This window comes from Melospiza georgiana, chromosome 1 (assembly GCF_028018845.1).
Source record: "Melospiza georgiana isolate bMelGeo1 chromosome 1, bMelGeo1.pri, whole genome shotgun sequence".
Classification (NCBI taxonomy): Eukaryota; Metazoa; Chordata; class Aves; order Passeriformes; family Passerellidae; genus Melospiza; species Melospiza georgiana.
In genome coordinates this window covers 154,587,381-154,607,511 of record NC_080430.1, presented here as the reverse complement: position 1 = coordinate 154,607,511, position 20,131 = coordinate 154,587,381, and the positions used below count along the sequence as shown (strand labels likewise).

The following is a 20,131-nucleotide window of genomic DNA, read 5'->3' as shown; positions in this document are numbered from 1 at the left end:
GGGGGCTGCAGTGCCACCATCTGTGCCACCCTCAGAGCAGTGACACAGTGGCTGCAGTGTCATCCTCAGGGCAGTGACGCGGGGGCTGCAGTGCCACCATCGGGGCAGTGACAGGGGGACCACAGTGCCACCCTCAGGGCAGTGACACGGGGGCTGCAGTGCCACCCTCGGGGCAGTGACACGGGGACCACAGTGCCACCACCGGGGCAGTGACACGGGGGCTGCAGTGCCACCATCGGGGCAGTGACAGGGGGGTTGCAGTGCCACCACCGGGGCAGTGACACAGGGGCCGCATGGCCACCCTCAGGGCAATGACACGGGGGCTGCATGGCCACCCTCGGGGCAGTGACAGAGGGGCTGCAGTGCCACCACTGGGGCAGTGACACGGGGGCTGCAGTGCCAAAATCAGGGCAGTGACACGGGAGCTGCATGGCCACCCTCGGGGCAGTGACAGGGGGGCTGCAGTGCCACCACCGGGGCAGTGACACAGGGGCTGCATGGCCACCCTCAGGGCAATGACACGGGGGCTGCATGGCCACCCTCGGGGCAGTGACACGGAGGCTGCAGTGCCACCACCGGGGCAGTGACATGGGGACCACAGTGCCACCACTGGGGCAGTGACACGGGGGCTGCAGTGCCACCACCGGGGCAGTGACAGGGGGGCTGCAGTGTCACCCTCGGGGCAGTGACATGGAGGCTGCAGTGCCACCATCTGTGCCACCCTCGGGGCAGTGACACGGGGGTCACAGTCCCAAGGCTCCTGGACACCCCCCAATCCCCTCTGGGAAAGCTCTGCCGGGCAAAAGAAATCTCAGCACAGCCAGAGATGAAACAGCAGGAGTTTATCCGAGCTCCATATCAGCACATCCCACATCAGCACATCCAGGGGTGGGACAACAGGAGTTTATCCCAGCCCCACATCTGGCACATCCCACATCCAGCACAGCCAGGTGAGACAGCAGGAGTTTATCCGAGCCCCACCCCGCCCCACACATGGGTTTGTCACCACAGGGACACACAGAGGGATCCGAGGAGCAAAGCCCCACGAGTACCCAGGACCCTGCTGTGCTGGGATCACGGTCAGTGGTGGGACACATGGAGGGACATGAGGAGCAAAGTCCCAGTGGATCTCAGGACCCTGCTGCGCCGGGGCTGGGTCAGTGCTGGGACATACAGAGGGACACAAGGAACAAAGTCCCACGGGTGCCCAGGACCCTGCTGTGCTGGGATCACGGTCAGTGGTGGGACACACGGAGGGACACAAGGAACAAAGTCCCATGGGTGCCCAGGACCCTGCTGTGCTGGGATCTCGGTCAGTGGTGCCGGGGCCGGCTCTGCTCCAGCCGGGGCCCGGTGGTGATGGTGGTGGTGATGGTGATCCTGTTCACCGTCAGCCCTCCCGAGGGGTAGGTGTCCAGGCACGCCTCCCGTTTGTACTCGGACACCTGCTTGGAGGAGAGCAGCTCCCACACGGACACCCGGCGCTCCTGGGCCGGGTCACAGGTGATGTAGGAGCCCTCAGAGCGCAGCAGGTCCATGGTGTGCGCGGGGAGGGCCCTGAGGTGCTGCTCCAGGCTCTGGCTGGCCAGGCTGCTGGTGGTGCTGAGCAGCTCCTGGATGGGGAGGGTCCCGCCACGGTACAGCTCCAGCAGCTCCTGCCGCTTCTCCTCGGGGATGTGGTCAGAGAAGAGCAGGTCCCACAGGGACGTCTGTGTGCCCTGGAATTCCCCCACTGCCACCTCGGCTCTGGTGGCCTTCAGGGTCTCCTCCCAGGCCCCATCCCCATCCAGGGCAGTGGGTTCAGCCTCTGTGGCCACCGGCTCTGCCCTGGGACCACCCACAGCTGCTGCTGTCTCTGCTCTCTCTGCTGCTGCTGTCCTGGTGACAATGGTGGTGACAACGGTCCTCACCTGCTCCAGGCTCAGCTCTCCTGCCTCGTAGAGCTCCAGCACCTCCCTCCTGTTCTCCTGGGGGATGTAGCGGGAGTGCAGCAGGTCCCACAGGGACACCTGCCTGCCCTGGAACTCTGGAGCCTCCACGTGGACCATTGTGGTTTTCAGGGTTGTTTTCCAGGGTTCCTCCTTGAGACGTTTGTCATCACCCTCCTCTCCTGCTGCTGTCACAGGATCCTTGCTGGAACTCTTGACTGAAATTTGGAATTTCCTGCCTGCAGATTCTTTTTTCTTGATGAGAGTGGTGACCACAAGCATTAACTGCTCCAAGGGCAGTGTCCCCCCACGGTACAGCTCCAGCAGCTCCTGACGCTTCTCCTCGGGGATGTAATCAGAGAATAGCAGGTCCCACAAGGAAGTCTGTCCATCCTGGAACTCCCCCACTGACACCTCAGCTCTGGTGGCCTTCAGGGTCTCCTCCCAGGTTCTATCCCCATCCAGGGCGGTGGGTTCAGCCTCTGTGGCCACCGGCTCTGCCCTGGGACCACTCACAGGCTCTGTTCTCTCTGCTGCTGCTGTCCTGGTGACAATGGTGGTGACAACGGTCCTCACCTGCTCCAGGCTCAGCTCTCCTGCCTCGTAGAGCTCCAGCAGCTCCCTCCTGTTCTCCTGGGGGATGTAGCGGGAGTGCAGCAGGTCCCACAGGGACACCTGCCTGCCCTGGAACTCTGGAGCCTCCACGTGGACCATTGTGGTTTTTAGGGTTGTTTTCCAGGGTTCCTCCTTGAGACGTTTGTCATCACCCTCCTCTCCAGCTGCTGTCACGGGGTCCTTGCTGGAACTCTTGACTGAAATTTGGAATTTCTTGCCTGCAGATTCTTTTTTCTTGATGAGAGTGGTGACCACAAGGATTAACTGCTCCAAGGGCAGCGTCCCCCCACGGTACAGCTCCAGCAGCTCCTGACGCTTCTCCTCAGGGATGTGGTCAGAGAAGAGCAGGTCCCACAGGGATGTCTGTCCATCCTGGAACTCCCCCACTGACACCTCGGCTCTGGTGGCCTTCAGGGTCTCCTCCCAGGCCCCATCCCGATCCAGGGCCGTGGGTTCAGACTCTGTGGCCACCGGCTCTGCCCTGGGGCCACTCACAGGCTCTGTTCTCTCTGCTGCTGCTGTCCTGGTGACAATGGTGGTGACAACGGTCCTCACCTGCTCCAGGCTCAGCTCTCCTGCCTCGTAGAGCTCCAGCAGCTCCCTCCTGTTCTCCTCTGGGATGTAATGGGAGTGCAGCAGGTCCCACAGGGACACCTGCCTGCCCTGGAACTCTGGAGCCTCCACGTGGACCATTGTGGTTTTCAGGGTTGTTTTCCAGGGTTCCTCCTTGGGGGATTTGTTATCACTCTCCTCTCCTGCTGCTGTCACGGGGTCCTTGCTGGAACTCTTGACTGAAATTTGGAATTTCCTGCCTGCAGATTCTTTTTTCCTAATCAGAGTGCTGACAACAGTTGTCATCTGCTCCAGAGTTAATAACCTCTCATGGTACAGGTCCAGCAGCTCCTCCCTCTTCTCCTCGGGGATGTAATCGGAGAAGATCATGTCCCACAGGGACACCTGCTGTCCCTGCAGCTCCCCAGCCGGCACACTGATGGTGGTGCACCTCAGGGCCTCATCCAGGTGTTCTGAACAATCCTTTCCACCCTCCCCAGCCGCTGGCACTGCCCTGTGTATGCCCCTGGTGTTTGCCACCCGCGCGGCGTTCGCGGCCTCTGTCCGGTTCACCATGGTGGTCACCACGGCGCCCACCTGCTCCGTGCTCAGTATCCCTGCCCTGTACAGCTCCAGCAGCTCCTGACGCTTGTCCTGAGGGATGTATCTGGAGAAGAGCAGGTCCAGCACAGACACGTTTTGCCCCCGGAACTCCCCAGCAGTAACACGGACCGTCATGGACTTGAGGGACTTCCTCAGCTGCTGCTCCTGGGCCTGCGCGTCCTGAGCTGGGGGTGATGCCCTCGCCTCATTGTTGGGCTTGGCTGTGGGTGAGCCCAGAGCCCCGCTGTCCCTTTCTGCTGCCGTGATGGTGGCGGTGAGGACCTCGATCATCTGTGCAGTGCTCACTGCCCCCGCCTTGTATCTCCTGAGCAGCTTCTCTCTCTGGTGCTCGGGGACGTAGCGGGAGAAGAGGAGCTCCCAGACGGTGACGCTCTGGCCCTGGAAGAGCCCCACAGCCAGCGTGGTGCGGGCGGCCTGCAGGGCTCTGCGGGCATCCTCGCTCAGCTGGTAGAGCACGGAGCCCTTGTCCATCAGCTGCAGCATCAGCAGCCCCGTGTCCGGGTCGGGCACGCAGCGGCGCAGCAGCTGCAGGTAGGTCAGGTTCTCATGGGTGTTGGGGTCAAAGCAAGTCCTCGTTTGATTCTCGGGGCTGGAAAGGATCTGGTTCATCTCTTCATCGAAGTAGCCACGCTTGTAGGCCACCTCCACGGGGACACGGTGGCCGCGCACAGGGTCGATGATGCCGCCGGTGGCGATCTGGGCCTGCAGCAGGCGGATGCCGTGGTCCCTGACAATCAGCCCCTTCTGCATGGCCTGGAATAGGGAGATCCTGTGGCCCGTGTAGGGCTCTGTGTACCCGGTCACGGCTCCCTCAGCCGACAGCAGCTTCTCATAGAAGTCATGGCCCACAAGCCCCCGAGCCAGCGCCTCTGTCACCGAGAGCCGCGCGGCGCTGCCCGGGTCCATGAGCAGGCCCGAGGCCGCCTGCGCCTCCAGCAGCACCAGCGCCGTGCCCGGGCTCAGCATGCCCCTCACCATGGCCTCGTGGATGCTCAGCTTCTTCCCCTTGGCCTGCATGAAGACTCCGGCGATGAAGCTGCCGCCGCTGTCCCCGTCCATCTCCTTGTGCTCACCTGGGCTGCTCTGCTCGTTGTTTTTGGAGCACCCACTCATCTTCCTCATTGTCTCTGGGATGGAATCCTGCTCCTGTGGCGTGCTGGGCGTGTCTGGGGAGGGAGTGAGACATAAACTTTAAGTAATTTATAGATTTTAGAGGAGCTAAGATTTTAGTTAAAGATAAGATTTATTGGAGTTGATTAAAATAAACGGGTAGGCCTTGATGAAGTTAAGAGTTAGTAGTTAACTAATAACTGATTGTTTGTCAATGCAATGTTTGGTTAGCTGGGTTTATAATGAAGAATATAGAAACTGATAAATAACTTTTAGAACATAAGATAATTGTGGCCTCCTCTGTTCTGAAACCAGTTGAAGATGGGGAATGGGAGTTCTACCAATGGGTTCATTTGTCAGATTTGCATTGAAAAGGTAGAAAGGCCAGAACAAGGAAGACTTAATTTATTTCCTCATTTCGGGACCCCTCCCCATGAAAGGGACTACCGACTCATTTCAAGGAACAAACTGTGCATGCTTAATGGCTTTTGAACTAATTACCATGATTAATACCTTTTGAACTAATTAGCATAGGAAGCGGGGAATGGGATGTATCAAAGTCATGAATATGCATTTGTATTTTGGGTATTCAGTACTTGTATAGATAAAAGGGCTCTGTAATCACCTGTAAATTGAGATGTGTGTATTTGGGAGCTATCCCACAATAAACAAACACTTTCTAACTATAAGCTTTCAGAGAGTTTTTGGATATCAAAATCCATAGATCAATATCCATACTGGGAATGGGATGTACCAAAGTCATGAATGTGTATTTGTATTTTGGGTGTTCAGTACTTGTATAGATAAAAGGACTCTTTAATCACCTGTAAATTAACACTTGTACAGATAAAAGGGCTCTGTAATCACCCGTAAATTGCAATGTATATTTGGGAGCTATCCCACAATAAACACACACTTTCTAACTCTAAACTGGGAGAGGTTTTGGATATCGGTACTGGATCAGTATCTATATTTTTTAATAAATCAGGAGGAACAGAGAGAGTCCCTGGAAAGTCACAAATCCCTGTGTGGGTTTCACAGTGGGGTCCCCACAGCCAAGAGGGGATCATGGGAAATGTGAGGGTCCCTCTGACTTTGCTGGGGATCCCCAAATTTCCTGTGTCCCCCTCCCCAAATCTGAACCCCTGACTATTTGGGGACCAGCAGCATTTATTGTGGGCTCCCCAAGAGTGGGGAAGGGCTTGGGAGAGATTTTGGGGTCCCCAGGAGGGCCAGAGACACCCTTGGGGGATGTGGGGGTCACTCTGGCTTTTTTCTCAGCCCCTCAAACCTGTGCTCTCAGCCCCTCTCCTCTCCTGTTCCTGCGGGACTTCCCTTTGGGCTGGTGCCAGCACGATTCAGGACCTTGCCTTGAGTTTTAACTCTCATATTTTCCTTGAGTTTTAACTTTCCTATTCTCCAGACTCTGTACTGCATTAGTAACTCTGAACTCCACATAAATGTCAGCAAGTTCTCCTCTGCCCCAGACACCTTTTTATGAAAATCCTTTCCTTAGTATTTTTCCTCCTGAGAAGCTGAGAGGCCTCACGAACAAAATGTAAACAATGATTATCTGCTGCTGTGGAATGCAACAGGTGCATCTGTGATTGGTCTCATGTAGATGTTAAGAATTTAAGGCCAATCACAGCCAGCTGGCTTAAACACAGTGTCCCAGCCACAAACCCTTGTTACCATTCTTTCCTTTCTATTCTGTTCTTATCTTAGCTAGCCTTCTGAGATGAAACCTTTTCTTCTATTCTTTTAGCATAGTTTTAATGTAATATATATAATAAAATAATAAATCAAGCCTTCTGAAACATAGAGTCAAATCCTCCTCTCTTCCTTCAACAGAAAACCCCTGTGACCACACTTCTCACAGCTCAGTCACACACAACAATCCTTTTCCAGCCGCACAACCAAGGACACCCTGACAGCCTCAGGCCCAAAAAGTGCAAACAAAAGCGAATTGAGGAGAGCAAGCTGGGAGGATGTGGCTGCATAACCTGTAATTGGAGCTGTAATTGGACAATTAGCCCCGATATGCAAACGAACCCAAACTTATAAAAGAGAGAAAAGGCATGACCCATCATCCACCTGGGGTGTAGCCACGGCTGGGCTCTGGCACTGCCCAAGGTGTGTCCTTTGAAGGCCCTTTAATAAATACCTGCTTTATTTAACCCAGTCTGGCCTCTGTCCTGGGGATGGTGGGACACAGGGCACAGCCCGGGTGTGTGTGTGGATGCTCCTGGGGGCTGTGTGATCCCACACCACCCTGGCACTCCACAGGGCATGGGAACGGTCTTAGGGATGGGTAAGTGGCTGTTCAGACCTGGGGGCAGCAGCAGGAGCTGAGGGAGAGCTTTCCCCTGGCTCTGGGCCCTATCTCTGGGTTCTCTGGGTCTCTGCTTTTTCCAAGGCCACTGTGCAGGTAGAGACCCCTGTCACAGACATCTTTTATGGAAAATACTTTCTTTAGGATTTCTTCCTCCTGAGAAGCTGAGAGGCCTCAGGAACAAGATGTAAACATTGATTATCTGCTGATGTGGAATGCAACAGGTAAATCTTTGATTGGCCCATGTTAGATGTTTCTAATTAATGACCAATCACAGCCCAGCTGGCTCAGAAAGAGAGCCGAGCCACAAACCTTGATTATAATTTTTTGCTATTCTCTTCTTAGCTGGCCTTCTGAAGAAGTCCTTTCTTCTATTCTTTTAGCATAGTTTTAATGTAATATATATCATAAAATAATAAATCAAGCCTTCTGAAACATGGATTCAGATCCTCGTCTCTTCCCTCACCCAAGAACCCCTGTGAACACCATCACAGATCCCAAAACCCCGTCCTGTCACCCTCCTGTCCTACAAAACCAGGCTCTGTGTTATTTAATGAAGAAATCACAGATGCATCATGGAATCCCAGGATAATCTGGGTGGGAAGAGGCCTTAAAACCCATCTGGTCCCAGCCCCTGCCACAGGCAGGGATGCCACCCACTCCCAGGATGTCTCATGTTGTCACCTGGTCCCCTGTAAACACACTCCCAGCATCTCCAGCGCGGTGCAGCAGCGATGAGGCCACAGCCTCGTAAAAGCAGCAGAATCGAAACCCAGAGGATCTCCTGGGGAACACCCATGGCCCGTAAACTCCTCTGAGTGACACTAATGACACGTTATCAGGGTCACAGCTCCAGTCCCTGGCTGTTTACTGAGCACTGGGGATGTCTCTGAGTCACTGCTTTGATCCATTGAATCCTGGATTGATGCTGGGGCGGAGGCACCGCGGTGGGGCTGGGATTCACCCACAGCCCCAGCCCAGCCCAGCCCCTGCTGTCCGGGTCATCCTACTCACCATCATTCCACCAGCGATCTCCTGGATAGTCCCTCAGCCTAAAGCAACCTATGGACTACCTTGGCCAAAGCCCTTGGACAAGATCACATCTGTCTCTCCACAGACAAGATGAAAACCATGGTGAATGACATCAAGAGAGAAACTGACAGCTGGCTGAGAGGACTGTTCAAAGGCTGGGGACTCGGGCTGGTTGGGATCTGTTCTGAAAACCATGATTTTAGTATTGTTTATTCTAGTTGTTGTTATTGTCGTTGCTAGCATTGTTTTCGGGCTAATCAAACGCATGGTCCTCAAGTTAATTTCAAGCTCATCTCCCCCTCCCGAAGTCCACCATTTGGAAGCCCTCAGTGCTCCAATGGATGACATGGAAGCCTCAGTGGAAAACAGTGACCCGCCTGAAGCAGAGGAACCGATTTACCAATCAGGTAAGGAGGGAGAAGTTTCAGGGGACAAGTGACACCTGGATGGCCCCAGGGCTGAGAGGCATCTTTTGAACTCTGCCAATCACACGACGCCCTTGCTGGAATGCCAAGATTGACAGACAGCACTCAGCAGGGGCAAGGGAGGGGAAGGGAGAGCATATTGGCACACCTGGGGAAAGAACCGGGATACTGAGACAGGCTATTACATCACACTGCAACGTCCAGGGACCCTCCCCGTGGCTCTGTCCCACTCCTGTCCATCCCTGCCCAGCTCCGAGGGTGCAGGGGAGGTGATGGGCTGGCTGTGCTGCCTGCCGGGGTGGCACTGCCCACTGGAGCGTGGTGTCAGTGATCCAGTGATTCCCACTGGTCCAGCCCACTGCTCCAGCCCTGGATCCAGCGATTCCCACTGCTCCAGTGATTCCCACTCCTCCGACCCTAGATCCAGTGATTCCCACTGCTCCAAACCCTGGATCCAGTGATTCCCACTGCTCCAGCCCTGGATCCAGTTATTCCCACTGTTCCAGCCCTGGATCCAGCGATTCCCGCAGCTCCAGCCCTGGATCCAGTTATTCCCACTGTTCCAGCCCTGTATCCAGTGATTCCCCCTGCTCCAGCCCTGGATCCAGTGATTCCCACTGCTCCAGTGATTCCCACTTCTCCAGCCCTGGATCCAGTGATTCCCACTGCTCCCACCCTGGATCCAGCGATTCCCACTGCTCCATACCCTGGATCCAGTGATTCCCACTGCTCCAGCGATTCCAACTGCTCTGAACCCTGGATCCCAGTGATTCCTACTGCTCCAGCCCTGGATCCCAGCGATTCCCCCTGGATCCAGTGACACCTTTGTAGGACACGGCTGTCGTGTGAACACCCTGCACCGCCAGCCCGTTTCCCAGCCGCAGCCTGTCATTAGCAGCTCTCATTAGCAGCTCTCTAATCAGCCTCCGGGGCCGGGGCTGGGCTGCACTCGCAGCTCCCGGGGCTGGCTCGGCCAGGAGGCTCCGGTGGGAGCGGTTTTGTAGCCGGGGCCAGCCGGGGTGGCCCCAAAACAAGGGGGTCCCCAGCCTATAACTGCCCCGGGGACAGAAATCACACCAGTACCCCCAGTACACCACTGAGGAGGGAAATCACACCAGTGCCCCCAGTACAGCCCATCCTGGGGACAGAAATCACACCAGTGCTCCCAGTACAGCCCATCCTGGGGACAGAAATCACACCAGTACCCCCAGTACACCACTGAGGAGGGAAATCACACCAGTGCCCCCAGTACAGCACTGACACGGGGACAGAAATCACACCAGAGCCCCCAGTACAGCCCAGCTCCTGCCCACTGCCTTCTCTTCAGGCTCCTGGCCAAGCCCCACTGCTCCAGCCCTGGATCCCAGTGATTCCCATTGCTCCAGCCCTGGATCCCAGTGATTCCCATTGCTCCAGTGATTCCCATTGCTCCAGCCCCGGATTCCAGTGATTCCCATTGCTCCAGTGATTCCCACTGCTCCAGCCCTGGATCCCAGCGATCTCCACCGTTCCAGCCGCAGTCCCGGGTTGGTCCCGCAGCTCCCTCTGTTTCCCTCCCGCATCCCAGCTCTGCTGAAGCACCGGCGACACAAAACGCGTCACGCAGAGCAGCAGCTCCCGCCAGCCCTGGTGCCACTCGGTCGCTTTGTCCCTTCCCAAAAAGGACCAGTTTCTGCCCGGAGATCTCCCGCTCACCGATCCCGGGAGTTTCAGCAGCTCTGCCCGGAGTTTGGGACCGGGGCGAGGTCCCCGCTCCCCGTGCAGGTCCCCTGTGGTGGCCTCGGTGACTCCAGGTGGGCTCCGTCCTCTGTCCTACCTCCTGGCCGTGAATCCAGAGCAGCTGGATCGCCGGCAGGCTCCGATGATGATGATCCTGATCCTGATCCTGATCCTCCTCCTCCTCCTCCTCCTCCCGCCGGCTCCCAGCCAGGTGAGCGGAGGCGCAGGTGCCCGATTTAAATCCTGCCCTTCCCTGCCCCTGGGGACGGCAGGGAGCCCTGCCCCGTGCTGGGTGGCCCTGCCCTGGGCTGGCACAAGGGAGCAGAGCTGGAAAACTGACCTGGACTGGCCACGGAGCCCCCCAGCTCTTCTAATGCCTGCTTTAGCAGCAGGCGCTGTCACAGTGAGCGTTCCCACGCCACACGGGCCATCTTCAGGGTGTGATGGAATGTCCTGACAAACCCTGTCTCCACAAATGAGCCATTATCCCTTTGGCAATTGTTGTGGTCAGCCTCGGGAAAGCACATCCCAGCTGTTTGAGTAATTACACCAAAAACTTAAATTTCTGTATGCAAAATATTGGGGAGTAGCATTGCGCTTTGGAGGATCACCTTCTCTCCAATCATTAGCTGTAAACATAAAGCAAACGTCCTGTCAACCTCAACAACAGGTGTCTGTGCCTCGCTACGTGTGACTGCCCCTGTGGGCTCCTGTGTGATTCCACGCACCTGGAATAGGGTCCTGTGTGACCCTGTGTGTGACTGTGGCCATGGTGGCAGGTCCCTGCTGTGACAGTGTGACCTTATGTGTGACCGTGTGACCCTGTGTGTCACTGTGTGACCTTGCGCAGGTCCCTGCAGTGACTCCCCATGCAGGTGACTCTCCTGTGACTGTCCCGTGAGCCTGGACACACAGGACAATGTATGTGTGAGTCATGGGTGGCTCCCCGTGCGTGGGGACACAGGTGACACACGGAAAGCCGCTCACACCCAGGTGCGCCCGTGTCCCGCGTGGCTCGGTGCCTGCCCCGGGGGACACAGGTGACACATGGAAAGCTGCCCTCACCCAGGTGTGCCCGTGTCCTGCATGGCTCATGGCTCGGTGCCTGCCTCGGTGGCAGGAGGGGCTGCGTGTGCTGGCCCTGCTTGTCCGTCTGTCCTGCTCCGGTGGCAGGAGGGGCTGCGTGCCCCGACCCTGCCTATCCGTCTGTCCTGCTCCGGAGCGCATTCCTGCCGGCGTGGGCGCTCCCCAGACCGGCTGAGCGGCTCCCGAGAGCTTCTCCCTGTGACTCACCGGGAGGGGGCTCGGCTGCGGGGAGCGCACCTGGCCCAGGTACCCTGTCCTGAGGGGGTGGTGGCTCCGGGACCCTGCGGGGAGGGCACCTGGCCCAGGTACCCTGTGCTGTCCTGGGTGGGGGAAGGTAACGCCAGGACCTGGCAGGGAGCGCACCTGGCCCAGGTACCCTGTGTTGTAGTGGGTGGTGATGGCTCCAGGATGCACCTGGTCCAGGTACCCTGTGCTGTCCTGGGTGGGGGAAGGTGACTCCAGGACCCGGCGGGGAGCACACCTGGCCCAGGTACCCTGTGCTGTCCCCATGGGGAGGTGGCTCCAGGATGCACCTGGCCCAGGTACCCTGTGCTGTCCTGGGTGGGGGAAGGTGATTCCAGGACCGTGCGGGGAGCACACCTGGCCCAGGTACCCTGTCCTGTCCTGGGGCATGATGACTCCGGGACCCTGTGGTGAGCGCACCTAGCCCAGGTACCCTGTCCTGTCCTGTCCTGGCGGGAGGTGGCTCCAGGACCCACTCCTGAGGCTTTGCTCCCCACTCTGGAGCCCTTCCCAGGCTGACATCTGCTCCCAGCTCAGGAAATTCTCTCAGGAAAATGTTTCTGAGCAAAATTTTAAATGTTTTGCTCAGAAGGAGCTGAAGTATTTTTCTTATTTGGGTTTTTCCGCTAAATAAAATTTAAGTTGTTAGATCGTCAGGAAAATGTTAAGAATGAGCATGTTTCTGGGCAAAATTTTAAATGTTTCACTCAGAAGAAGATGAAGCATTTTCATGAAATAACTTATTTGGGTTTTTCTGATAAATAAAATTTAAATTGTTAGATCTTCATATATAAATGACATAACTGAGTTCTAGGTGAAATATTTGCCAACCCTTTTTACTCTGAGCTAGGAAGAACTATTTCCAACTACATATTTTTACAATCAAGAGAAGAAATGTAAACAGAAGTGATATAGCTTTTTGTATCCATTTTAATAAAAGAATTTATTTGGATTTTTCTGCTAAATAAAATTTAAATTGTTTGATCTTCATATGTAAATTTGACGCAACTGAGTTCTAGGTGAAATATTTGCCAACAGTTTTTACTCTGAGCTAGGAAAAACTATTTCCACTACATATTTTTTAATAAAAAGAAGATAGGTAAATAGAAGGGATATATCTTTTGTATTAATTAAAAAACAGCAGCTCTAGGTCAGAAAACAACAAGGCTTCTTAAATCTTTTGTAGCCATAATTGCAGCATAACTGGAACTTCACTAATTGCGTTTCTCTTGTCATGGGCAGAGAGCGACATGACAAGGGGCGGGGCAGTTTTTAACTGAAAAAGGGGATTTATTTAGAGGAGATATTGGGAAAAAATCCTTCCCTGTGAGGGTGGGCAGGCCCTGGCAGAAATTGCCTGAACCACCTGTGGCTGCCCCGTCCCTGGAAGTGACCAAGGCCAGGCTGGATGGGGCTTGGACGCCTGAGGTTCCTCACATGGGGCACCAGCTGTGGGGGTCGCAGTTGTGGGGGTCCCAGTTGTGGGTTTCTCTGGGGCTGGATTGAAGGCACCTGAGACAGTAATCCATGTTCAGACTCAGGTGTTTATTATTTCTTACCAGTAAAACGGTCTCACAACCATGATTTCAGCAGCCTGTCATTAGAAGGCACAAAATGGCCAACAATCTCTTGGTACAAGGTCTTTTAAGACTAAACTATCCAATTAAGAACTGACACCTGGATTATTTCCCTTTCAACCCAATAACTGATCCCGCAGAGCCCACAATGCGGGCTTTTCTGCCCAATTACAAAATATCACCCAAAACCCATGAGGAAGAAACCCAGGACGACACCCTGTGCCCTCCATTTGCTTCCATCCTCAGCACACTAAAAATCCCAAAACCTCAATTTCTCAGCAAGTGATAAACCTACACTGCTCTCTATAATCTATTTCACACTTTTGGATTACATTGGGATATTGGGAATATATTTGGGGATTTGGGAATATTGGGATATTTCTGGTAGAGGGCACAGAGAGGGGCACAGAGCCCTGGGGTGAAAAACGCCAATCACTTGTTTTTAGAATTTCAAAAGTTTAATAGTAATAAAATGGTTATAAAAATAGTAATATAATTAAAGTAATAATAATTTGGACCATTAGGATTTAGGATTATATGAGACAATAAAAACAAAGAGTTAGGGACAGTCTGGGTACATCTTTCTGGGCAAAATAAGCCCAAAAAAGGACCCACGTTAACAGAGGACTAACCCTTAAAAGCAACAGCCTGTTGCATATTCATACACCTCATCCATGATGCATAAATTCCATTCAAACACAGGATTCTGTCTGCGCAGTGTCAGCTGCTTCCTCTGAATCCTGACAGCTCTTCAGGCCTGAGTGAGGCAGGAAGAAGTTCGTTCGTTCGTTCGTTCGTTCTGATGATGGAGCAATAAATTCTTTTCTCTGAAAGATTTAGATGTCCTGTGGCTGCTCTCTGGTGCGAGTCCTTCTCTTTCAAAAATGTATCTTACACAGCGCAGTTTCTATTTTAACATCATGTCATAACCTAAAACCGTATTCAACACACTACTTAAGAAAATTAACACAGCATCACTTTCTAACATAACACATATAACATTGTTTTTAATATTTCCCAAAAGCCAATAATAAAATTCGCGTTTTTCACCCCTGGGATGCCCCCGGGCTCCCTGGCTCACCTGCAGCTGCCCGGGAGCCTGGCACAGACACACCTGGGCCCGGGCAGTGCCAGCCCTGCGGCCTCACCTGCCGGAAGGTGTGGGAGTCGTGGCTGGAGCACATCGGAGCCACATCAGAGGCTGGGAGATGCCTTTCCCAGGGATGGTTCAGCACTGGGGCGTCTGGGGAGGGTTTTCCTGCAGTGATTGATTTGGGAAACCTCCAGGGGTGGAGCTCAGGTGCTGACACTGCCACCGAATCCCTTCCAGCTGGGGCTGGGGATGCCTCAGGTTTTGGCTTTTCTGTTTTTCACATTCTGTGCTGCTTTTCTCTGGGTCTGGGCTTCATATTAGTAGATGGTGAGCTCTCTGCCCAGAGTAGGGAGAAAAACAACTCCTGCTCTAGCTGGGGACCAAGGGCAAATGACCCAAATTTCAGGTCCAAGAGCACAAACACCGTGGGCTGGAGAGAGAAAAACAAGAAGGATGGGACTTCATGGGCTAAAGCTGTAATTGGACAAATAGCTCCAATATGCAAATGGACCAAAACTTATGAAAGTGTGAGACCCCAGGTGCTGTTGTCCATTTTTGTAGCCATTTTGGATCCAAATCTCAGCCCCAGGTGTGACAGTGGTCACAAGGGTTTTCAGGGTGAGAGAGAGCCGAGAATGTTGACGTCATGTTCAGAAGGCTTGATTTATTATTTTATGATATATATTCTACATTATGACTATACTAAAAGGAATTGAAAGGAAAAGTTCTCAGAAGGCTAGCTAAGCTAAGAATAGAATAGAAAAGCAATGAATAACAAAGATCTGTCTCTCAGCAGAGAGCAAGATGCAGCTCTGCCATGAGTGGTCAGTAAATCCAAACATCCACAGGAGACCAATCACGGATCCACCTGTTGCATTCCACAGCAGCAGATAACCATTGTTTACACTTTGTTGCTGAAACTTCTCAGCTTCAGCAGGAAAAAATCCTAAGAAAGGATTTTAATGAAAAGATGTCTGTGACACCCCAAGAGCACAAACAACATGGGCTGGAGAGAGAAAAACAAGATGGATGGGACTGCATGTGCTAAAGCTGTAATTGGACAAATAGCTCCAATATGCTAATGGAGCAGAACTTATAAAATGTGAGACCCCATGAGCTGTTGTCCATTTTTGTGGCCATTTTGGGTTGTGCTGCCCAAGGTGGATCCATTGTGGCCCCTTAAAAAAATCCCAGCTTTATTCTTCAGCTTTGCCCAAGATGGATCCACTGAGACCTCTTAATAAATCCCAGCTTTATTATTCAGCTGTGTCTGGTTTCTGTTCTAGGCCAGCCTTCACAAGGCATCACTGGAGCACAGGTCCCTGAGCCCCTGTGGCTGCTGAGGCATTTTCCTGAGGAGGGGGATGCACAGAGCCCTGCCTGCCCTGGGGGTGGCACCCCCTGCCCCTGGAAATACCTGAGCACAGGCAGAGCATGGCAGAGCTCTGGTTAATCCACCCTCGGGGTGTGCCAGAGCGAAACGACAGTGAATGACCCCTGGGTATATGAACAGGGTGGTTTTAAACCAATGCGATTGTTTTAATTCCTTAAAATAAAATTAAATTTAAGTGCAAAGGAAGGATGTGACTGTCTTTGTTATTGTCTATAAAAATAAAGAAGTCTATATTGCATAAGAAAATATATAAGGAGAAAAGAAAGAAGGAAAGGAAGAAAAGGAAAGAAAGGAAAGGAAAGGAAAGGAAAGGAAAGGAAAGGAAAGGAAAGGAAAGGAAAGGAAAGGAAAGGAAAGGAAAGGAAAGGAAAGGAAAGGAAAGGAAAGGAAAGGAAAGGAAAGGAAAGGAAAGGAAAGGAAAGGAAAGGAAAGGAAAGGAAAGGAAAGGAAAGGAAAGGAAAGGAAAGGAAAGGAAAGGAAAGGAAAGGAAGGAAGGAAGGAAGGAAGGAAGGAAGGAAGGAAGGAAGGAAGGAAGGAAGGAAGGAAGGAAGGAAGGAAGGAAGGAAGGAAGGAAGGAAGGAAGGAAGGAAGGAAGGAAGGAAGGAAGGAAGGAAGGAAGGAAGGAAGGAAGGAAAGAAAGAGAGAAAGAAAGAAAGAAAGAAAGAAAGAAAGAAAGAGAGAAAGAAAGAAAGAAAGAAAGAAAGAAAGAAAGAGAGAAAGAAAGAAAGAAAGAAAGAAAAAGAAAGAAAGAAAGAGAGAAAGAAAGAAAGAAAGAGAGAAAGAAAGAAAGAAAAAGAAAGAAAGAAAGAAAGAAAAAGAAAGAAAGAAAGAAAGAAAGAAAGAAAGAAAGAAAGAAAGAAAGAAAGAAAGAAAGAAAGAAAGAAAGAAAGAAAGAAAGAAAGAAAGAAAGAAAGAAAGAAAGAAAGAAAGAAAGAAAGAAAGAAAAGAAATGGAGAAAGAAAGTGAGGGAGTGAGAGAGTGATAAGGAAAGCGAGGGAGTGAGAAAGCAAGAAAGCAAGCAAGAAAGAAAGAAAAGTAGATAATGGGGGTCTGGACCCGAGGGGAATGGTCCCTCGGCAGGGCGAGACCCTGGGCAGGGTTACAGGGTTTTATCTTAGGCGGGGTTTGGCCCTCGGCCGGACCCCGGGCGGCGCTGCTGTCACCTGCCGGGCAGGTACCGGCGGTGTTTGTTTCTGTCACCTGCTGGGCAGGTACCGGTGTCACTGCTGTCCCCTGCCAAGCAGGTACCAGGGCGCTGCTGTCACCTGCCGGGCAGGTACCGGCGGTGTTTTTGTCACCTGCTCGGCAGGTACCGGTGTCACTGCTGTCCCCTGCCGGGCAGGTACTGGCGGTGTTTGTGTCACCTGCTCGGCAGGTACCAGGTGTTGGAACTCAGCACATCCCTCTGGGTGTCCAGAGTTGCTGGGACCCCTCCCGGGGGTCTTGGAGACCCTGGCACACAGCCCAGAACACCTGTGGGTTTGATTATGACCCGTGGAGCAAATTGCCAGCTTTGTATGAAGACCTGAAAGAAGTTTAAATAGTGTAATTATAAAATTATCACTAGGTGAATAAGTAGGTTTTGGTGTTTTTAGAATGGGAGGTTTGGGGACAAGATGGAGGGATTTGGCCATGTCCAGCCTTTCTTCTTCTTCTCTACCTCCATCTTCTGCTGCAATGTTGGCACTTTGGGAGTGGTTTAGAATAGAAATTCACTGTCTAACATAGGTGATAGGTATTGGAAAGTAATTGTAAACATTGTACATGTAGTTTGTGGTATAAAGAGATAACACTGCCCTGGAGGCAGGCAGAGTGCCTCTGTCTGTCCTGTTGAGCGGACCTCAGCTGGACAGGAGAAAAATTTTATAGCTAACATACAATAAACAACTCTGAGACTGAGAACTGAAGAACTCTGACTCGTTCTGTGAACGTGTGGGCCTAAACAGAGACTTTTCACCCGAAACAGAGACTTTTCAAAAATCTCGGGGCTGCGATTAACAGCTAAACTCCCGAGAACCAGGGCACTGCTGTCACCTGCAGGGCAGGTACCGGTGGTGTTTGTGTCCCCTGATGGGCAGGTACCGGTGGTGTTTGTGTCCCCTGCTGGGCAGGTAGTGGCGGTGTTTCTGTCACCTGCCGGGCAGGTACCGGTGGTGTTTGTGTCCCCTGATGGGCAGGTAGTGGCGGTGTTTCTGTCACCTGCCGGGCAGGTACCGGCGGTGTTCCTGTCTCCTGCAGGGCAGGTACCGGTGGTGTTTGTGTCCCCTGCTGGGCAGGTAGTGGCGGTGTTTCTGTCACCTGCCGGGCAGGTACCGGTGGCATTTCTGTCCCCTGCTCGGCAGGTACCGAGGCACTGATGTCACCTGCCCGGCAGGTACCGGCGGCCGCCGCCCCTGCTCCGCCTCTCCCCTCCCGCCCGCACCGGCGCCTTGCTCAGGAAAGAATAACAAAAATAACAAAGTTCCCTTTGAAGAGCCACTTGGAGTCGGCCCATCCCCGCGCCCAGGGGACGGGCACGGGCAGACACGGGCTCGGACAAAAATGCTCTTTATTGCGGCTGGGAGAGATTGCACAACCCTGATCTCTGTGGGAAAGGTGTTATCAGGTATCCTGTGCCTGACTCGTGGTTCCTGGGAAAAAGGGATGGGCCAGGCTTTTCCTGGTGCTCAGGACACCTGGCCTGTGGCAGGGCCCGGGAGGGAAAGAATCTGGGGGGGGCTGGGGTGGTGCCAGGGATGCAGGGATGGTGCCAGGGTCACTGGGGAGGTCCCAGGGTCACTGTGGTGGTGCCAGAGCTGCAGAGATGGTGCCAGGGACACTGGGATGGTGCCAGGGCTGCAGGGATGGTGCCAGGGCTGCAGGAATGGTGCCAGGGTCACTGGGGCAGCACCAGGCCTGCAGGGAGGGTGCCAGGGTCACTGGGGTAGTGCCAGGGTCACTGTGGTGCCACCAGAGCTGCAGAGATGGTGCCAGGGTCACTGTGGTAGTGCCAGGGTCACTGTGGTGGTGCCAGAGCTGCAGAGATGGTGCCAGGGCCACTGTGGTGGCACCAGGCCTGCAGGGAGGGTGCCAGGGTCACTGGGGTAGTGCCAGGGTCACTGTGGTGCCACCAGAGCTGCAGAGATGGTGCCAGGGTCACTGAGGTGGTGGCAGAGCGGCAGGGATGGTGCCAGGGTCATTTGGGTGGTGCCAGGGCTGCAGGGATGGTGCAGCAGCCATGGGAACACCATGCTGGCCCTACCCTGAGAGTGTCCTAAACCGTGTCCCAGTGCAGCAGCCACAGTGACCCTGGCACCATCCCTGCAGCCCTGGCACCACCCCAGCCCCCTCAGATTCTCTCCCTCCCACACCATGCCACAGGCCAGGTGCCCTGAGTACCAGGAAAAGCCTGGCCCATCCCTTTTTCCCAGGAACCACAAGTCAGTGCAGCAGCCATGGGGACACCGTGCTGGCCCTGCCATTGAGACTGTCCCAAACCGTGTCCCAGTGCAGCAGCCGTGGGGACACCATGATGGCATTGCCCTTCAGAGTGTCCCAAACCATGTCCCAGTGCAGCAGCCATGGGGACATTGTGCTGGCCCTGTCCTTGTCCCAAACTGTGTCCCAGTGCAGCAGCTGTGGGGACACCACGCTGGCACCAGCACAGTGGGACGTTACAGACACACCCCAGGGACTCAGCACTCCCTCTTCCTGTTTGCCTCCCTGGAAGGGAGAATTGGATTTCCAGGATGAGAAAACTCCTGGGAGATGTTATCGTGGGTTTCCAGCAGCTAAAGGGGGGCTATAAGGCAGCTGGAGAGGGATGAAGGCCTGGGGTGCCAGGACAAGGGGGAATTGTGGAGATTCTCAGTTCAGTCAAAAAAAGAAGAGAAACCATTTCTCCTAGGCTGAGCCTGGGAATCTTAGATGAAAGAATTCAAACAATTATTATCTCTCTTTCTGTAACTATTGTTTATGGTTATGGTTCCTCACAGTGTGCTGTTCATTGTCACCAATAAGGTGAGAATTTTTCTACTTTGACACCAATCCAGTCCCACTTAGTGAGTGAGTGAGTGTATTAAACTCACTGCTTCTTGCTAACAAAGATTTTTCTTGAGCCTTCTGATCTACCTGAAGCCTGAAGCCTTTCTTTCCATCCCTGGCTGAACAGCATCAGGGAATGGCTTCAAATTGGAAGAACGTAGATGTGTGTTAGCTATTGGAAGGAATTGTCCCCTGTGAGGGTGTGAGGCCCTGGCACAGGGTGCCCAGAGCAGCTGCAGCTGCCCCTGGATCCCTGGCAGTGCCCAAGGCCAGGTTGGACAGGGCTGGGAGCAGCCTGGGACAGTGGAAAGTATCCCTGCCCATGGCAGGGGGTGGCACTAGGAGACCCCTTCCCACCCATACCATTCCATGGTTCTGT

The 20,131-nt window shown here is 53.6% G+C and overlaps 1 protein-coding gene across 1 annotated transcript in view; it reads right to left on the bottom strand.

Moving 5' to 3' along the window:
* Positions 1–1,313: 1,313 nt before the first annotated feature.
* EPPK1 (epiplakin 1) overlaps positions 1,314–20,131 on the bottom strand; it is a 33,744-nt gene continuing 14,926 nt past the window's right edge. Inside the window, exons 2-9 of the mRNA XM_058032234.1 lie at positions 11,970–12,071; positions 11,771–11,861; positions 11,631–11,704; positions 10,678–10,732; positions 3,202–4,885; positions 2,545–3,066; positions 1,642–2,472; positions 1,314–1,581 (exon numbers count right to left, since the gene is read on the bottom strand). Coding sequence (XP_057888217.1) covers positions 1,314–1,581; positions 1,642–2,472; positions 2,545–3,066; positions 3,202–4,885; positions 10,678–10,732; positions 11,631–11,704; positions 11,771–11,861; positions 11,970–12,071 — 3,627 coding nt within the window. The remainder of the gene's footprint in view (positions 1,582–1,641; positions 2,473–2,544; positions 3,067–3,201; positions 4,886–10,677; positions 10,733–11,630; positions 11,705–11,770; positions 11,862–11,969; positions 12,072–20,131) is intronic.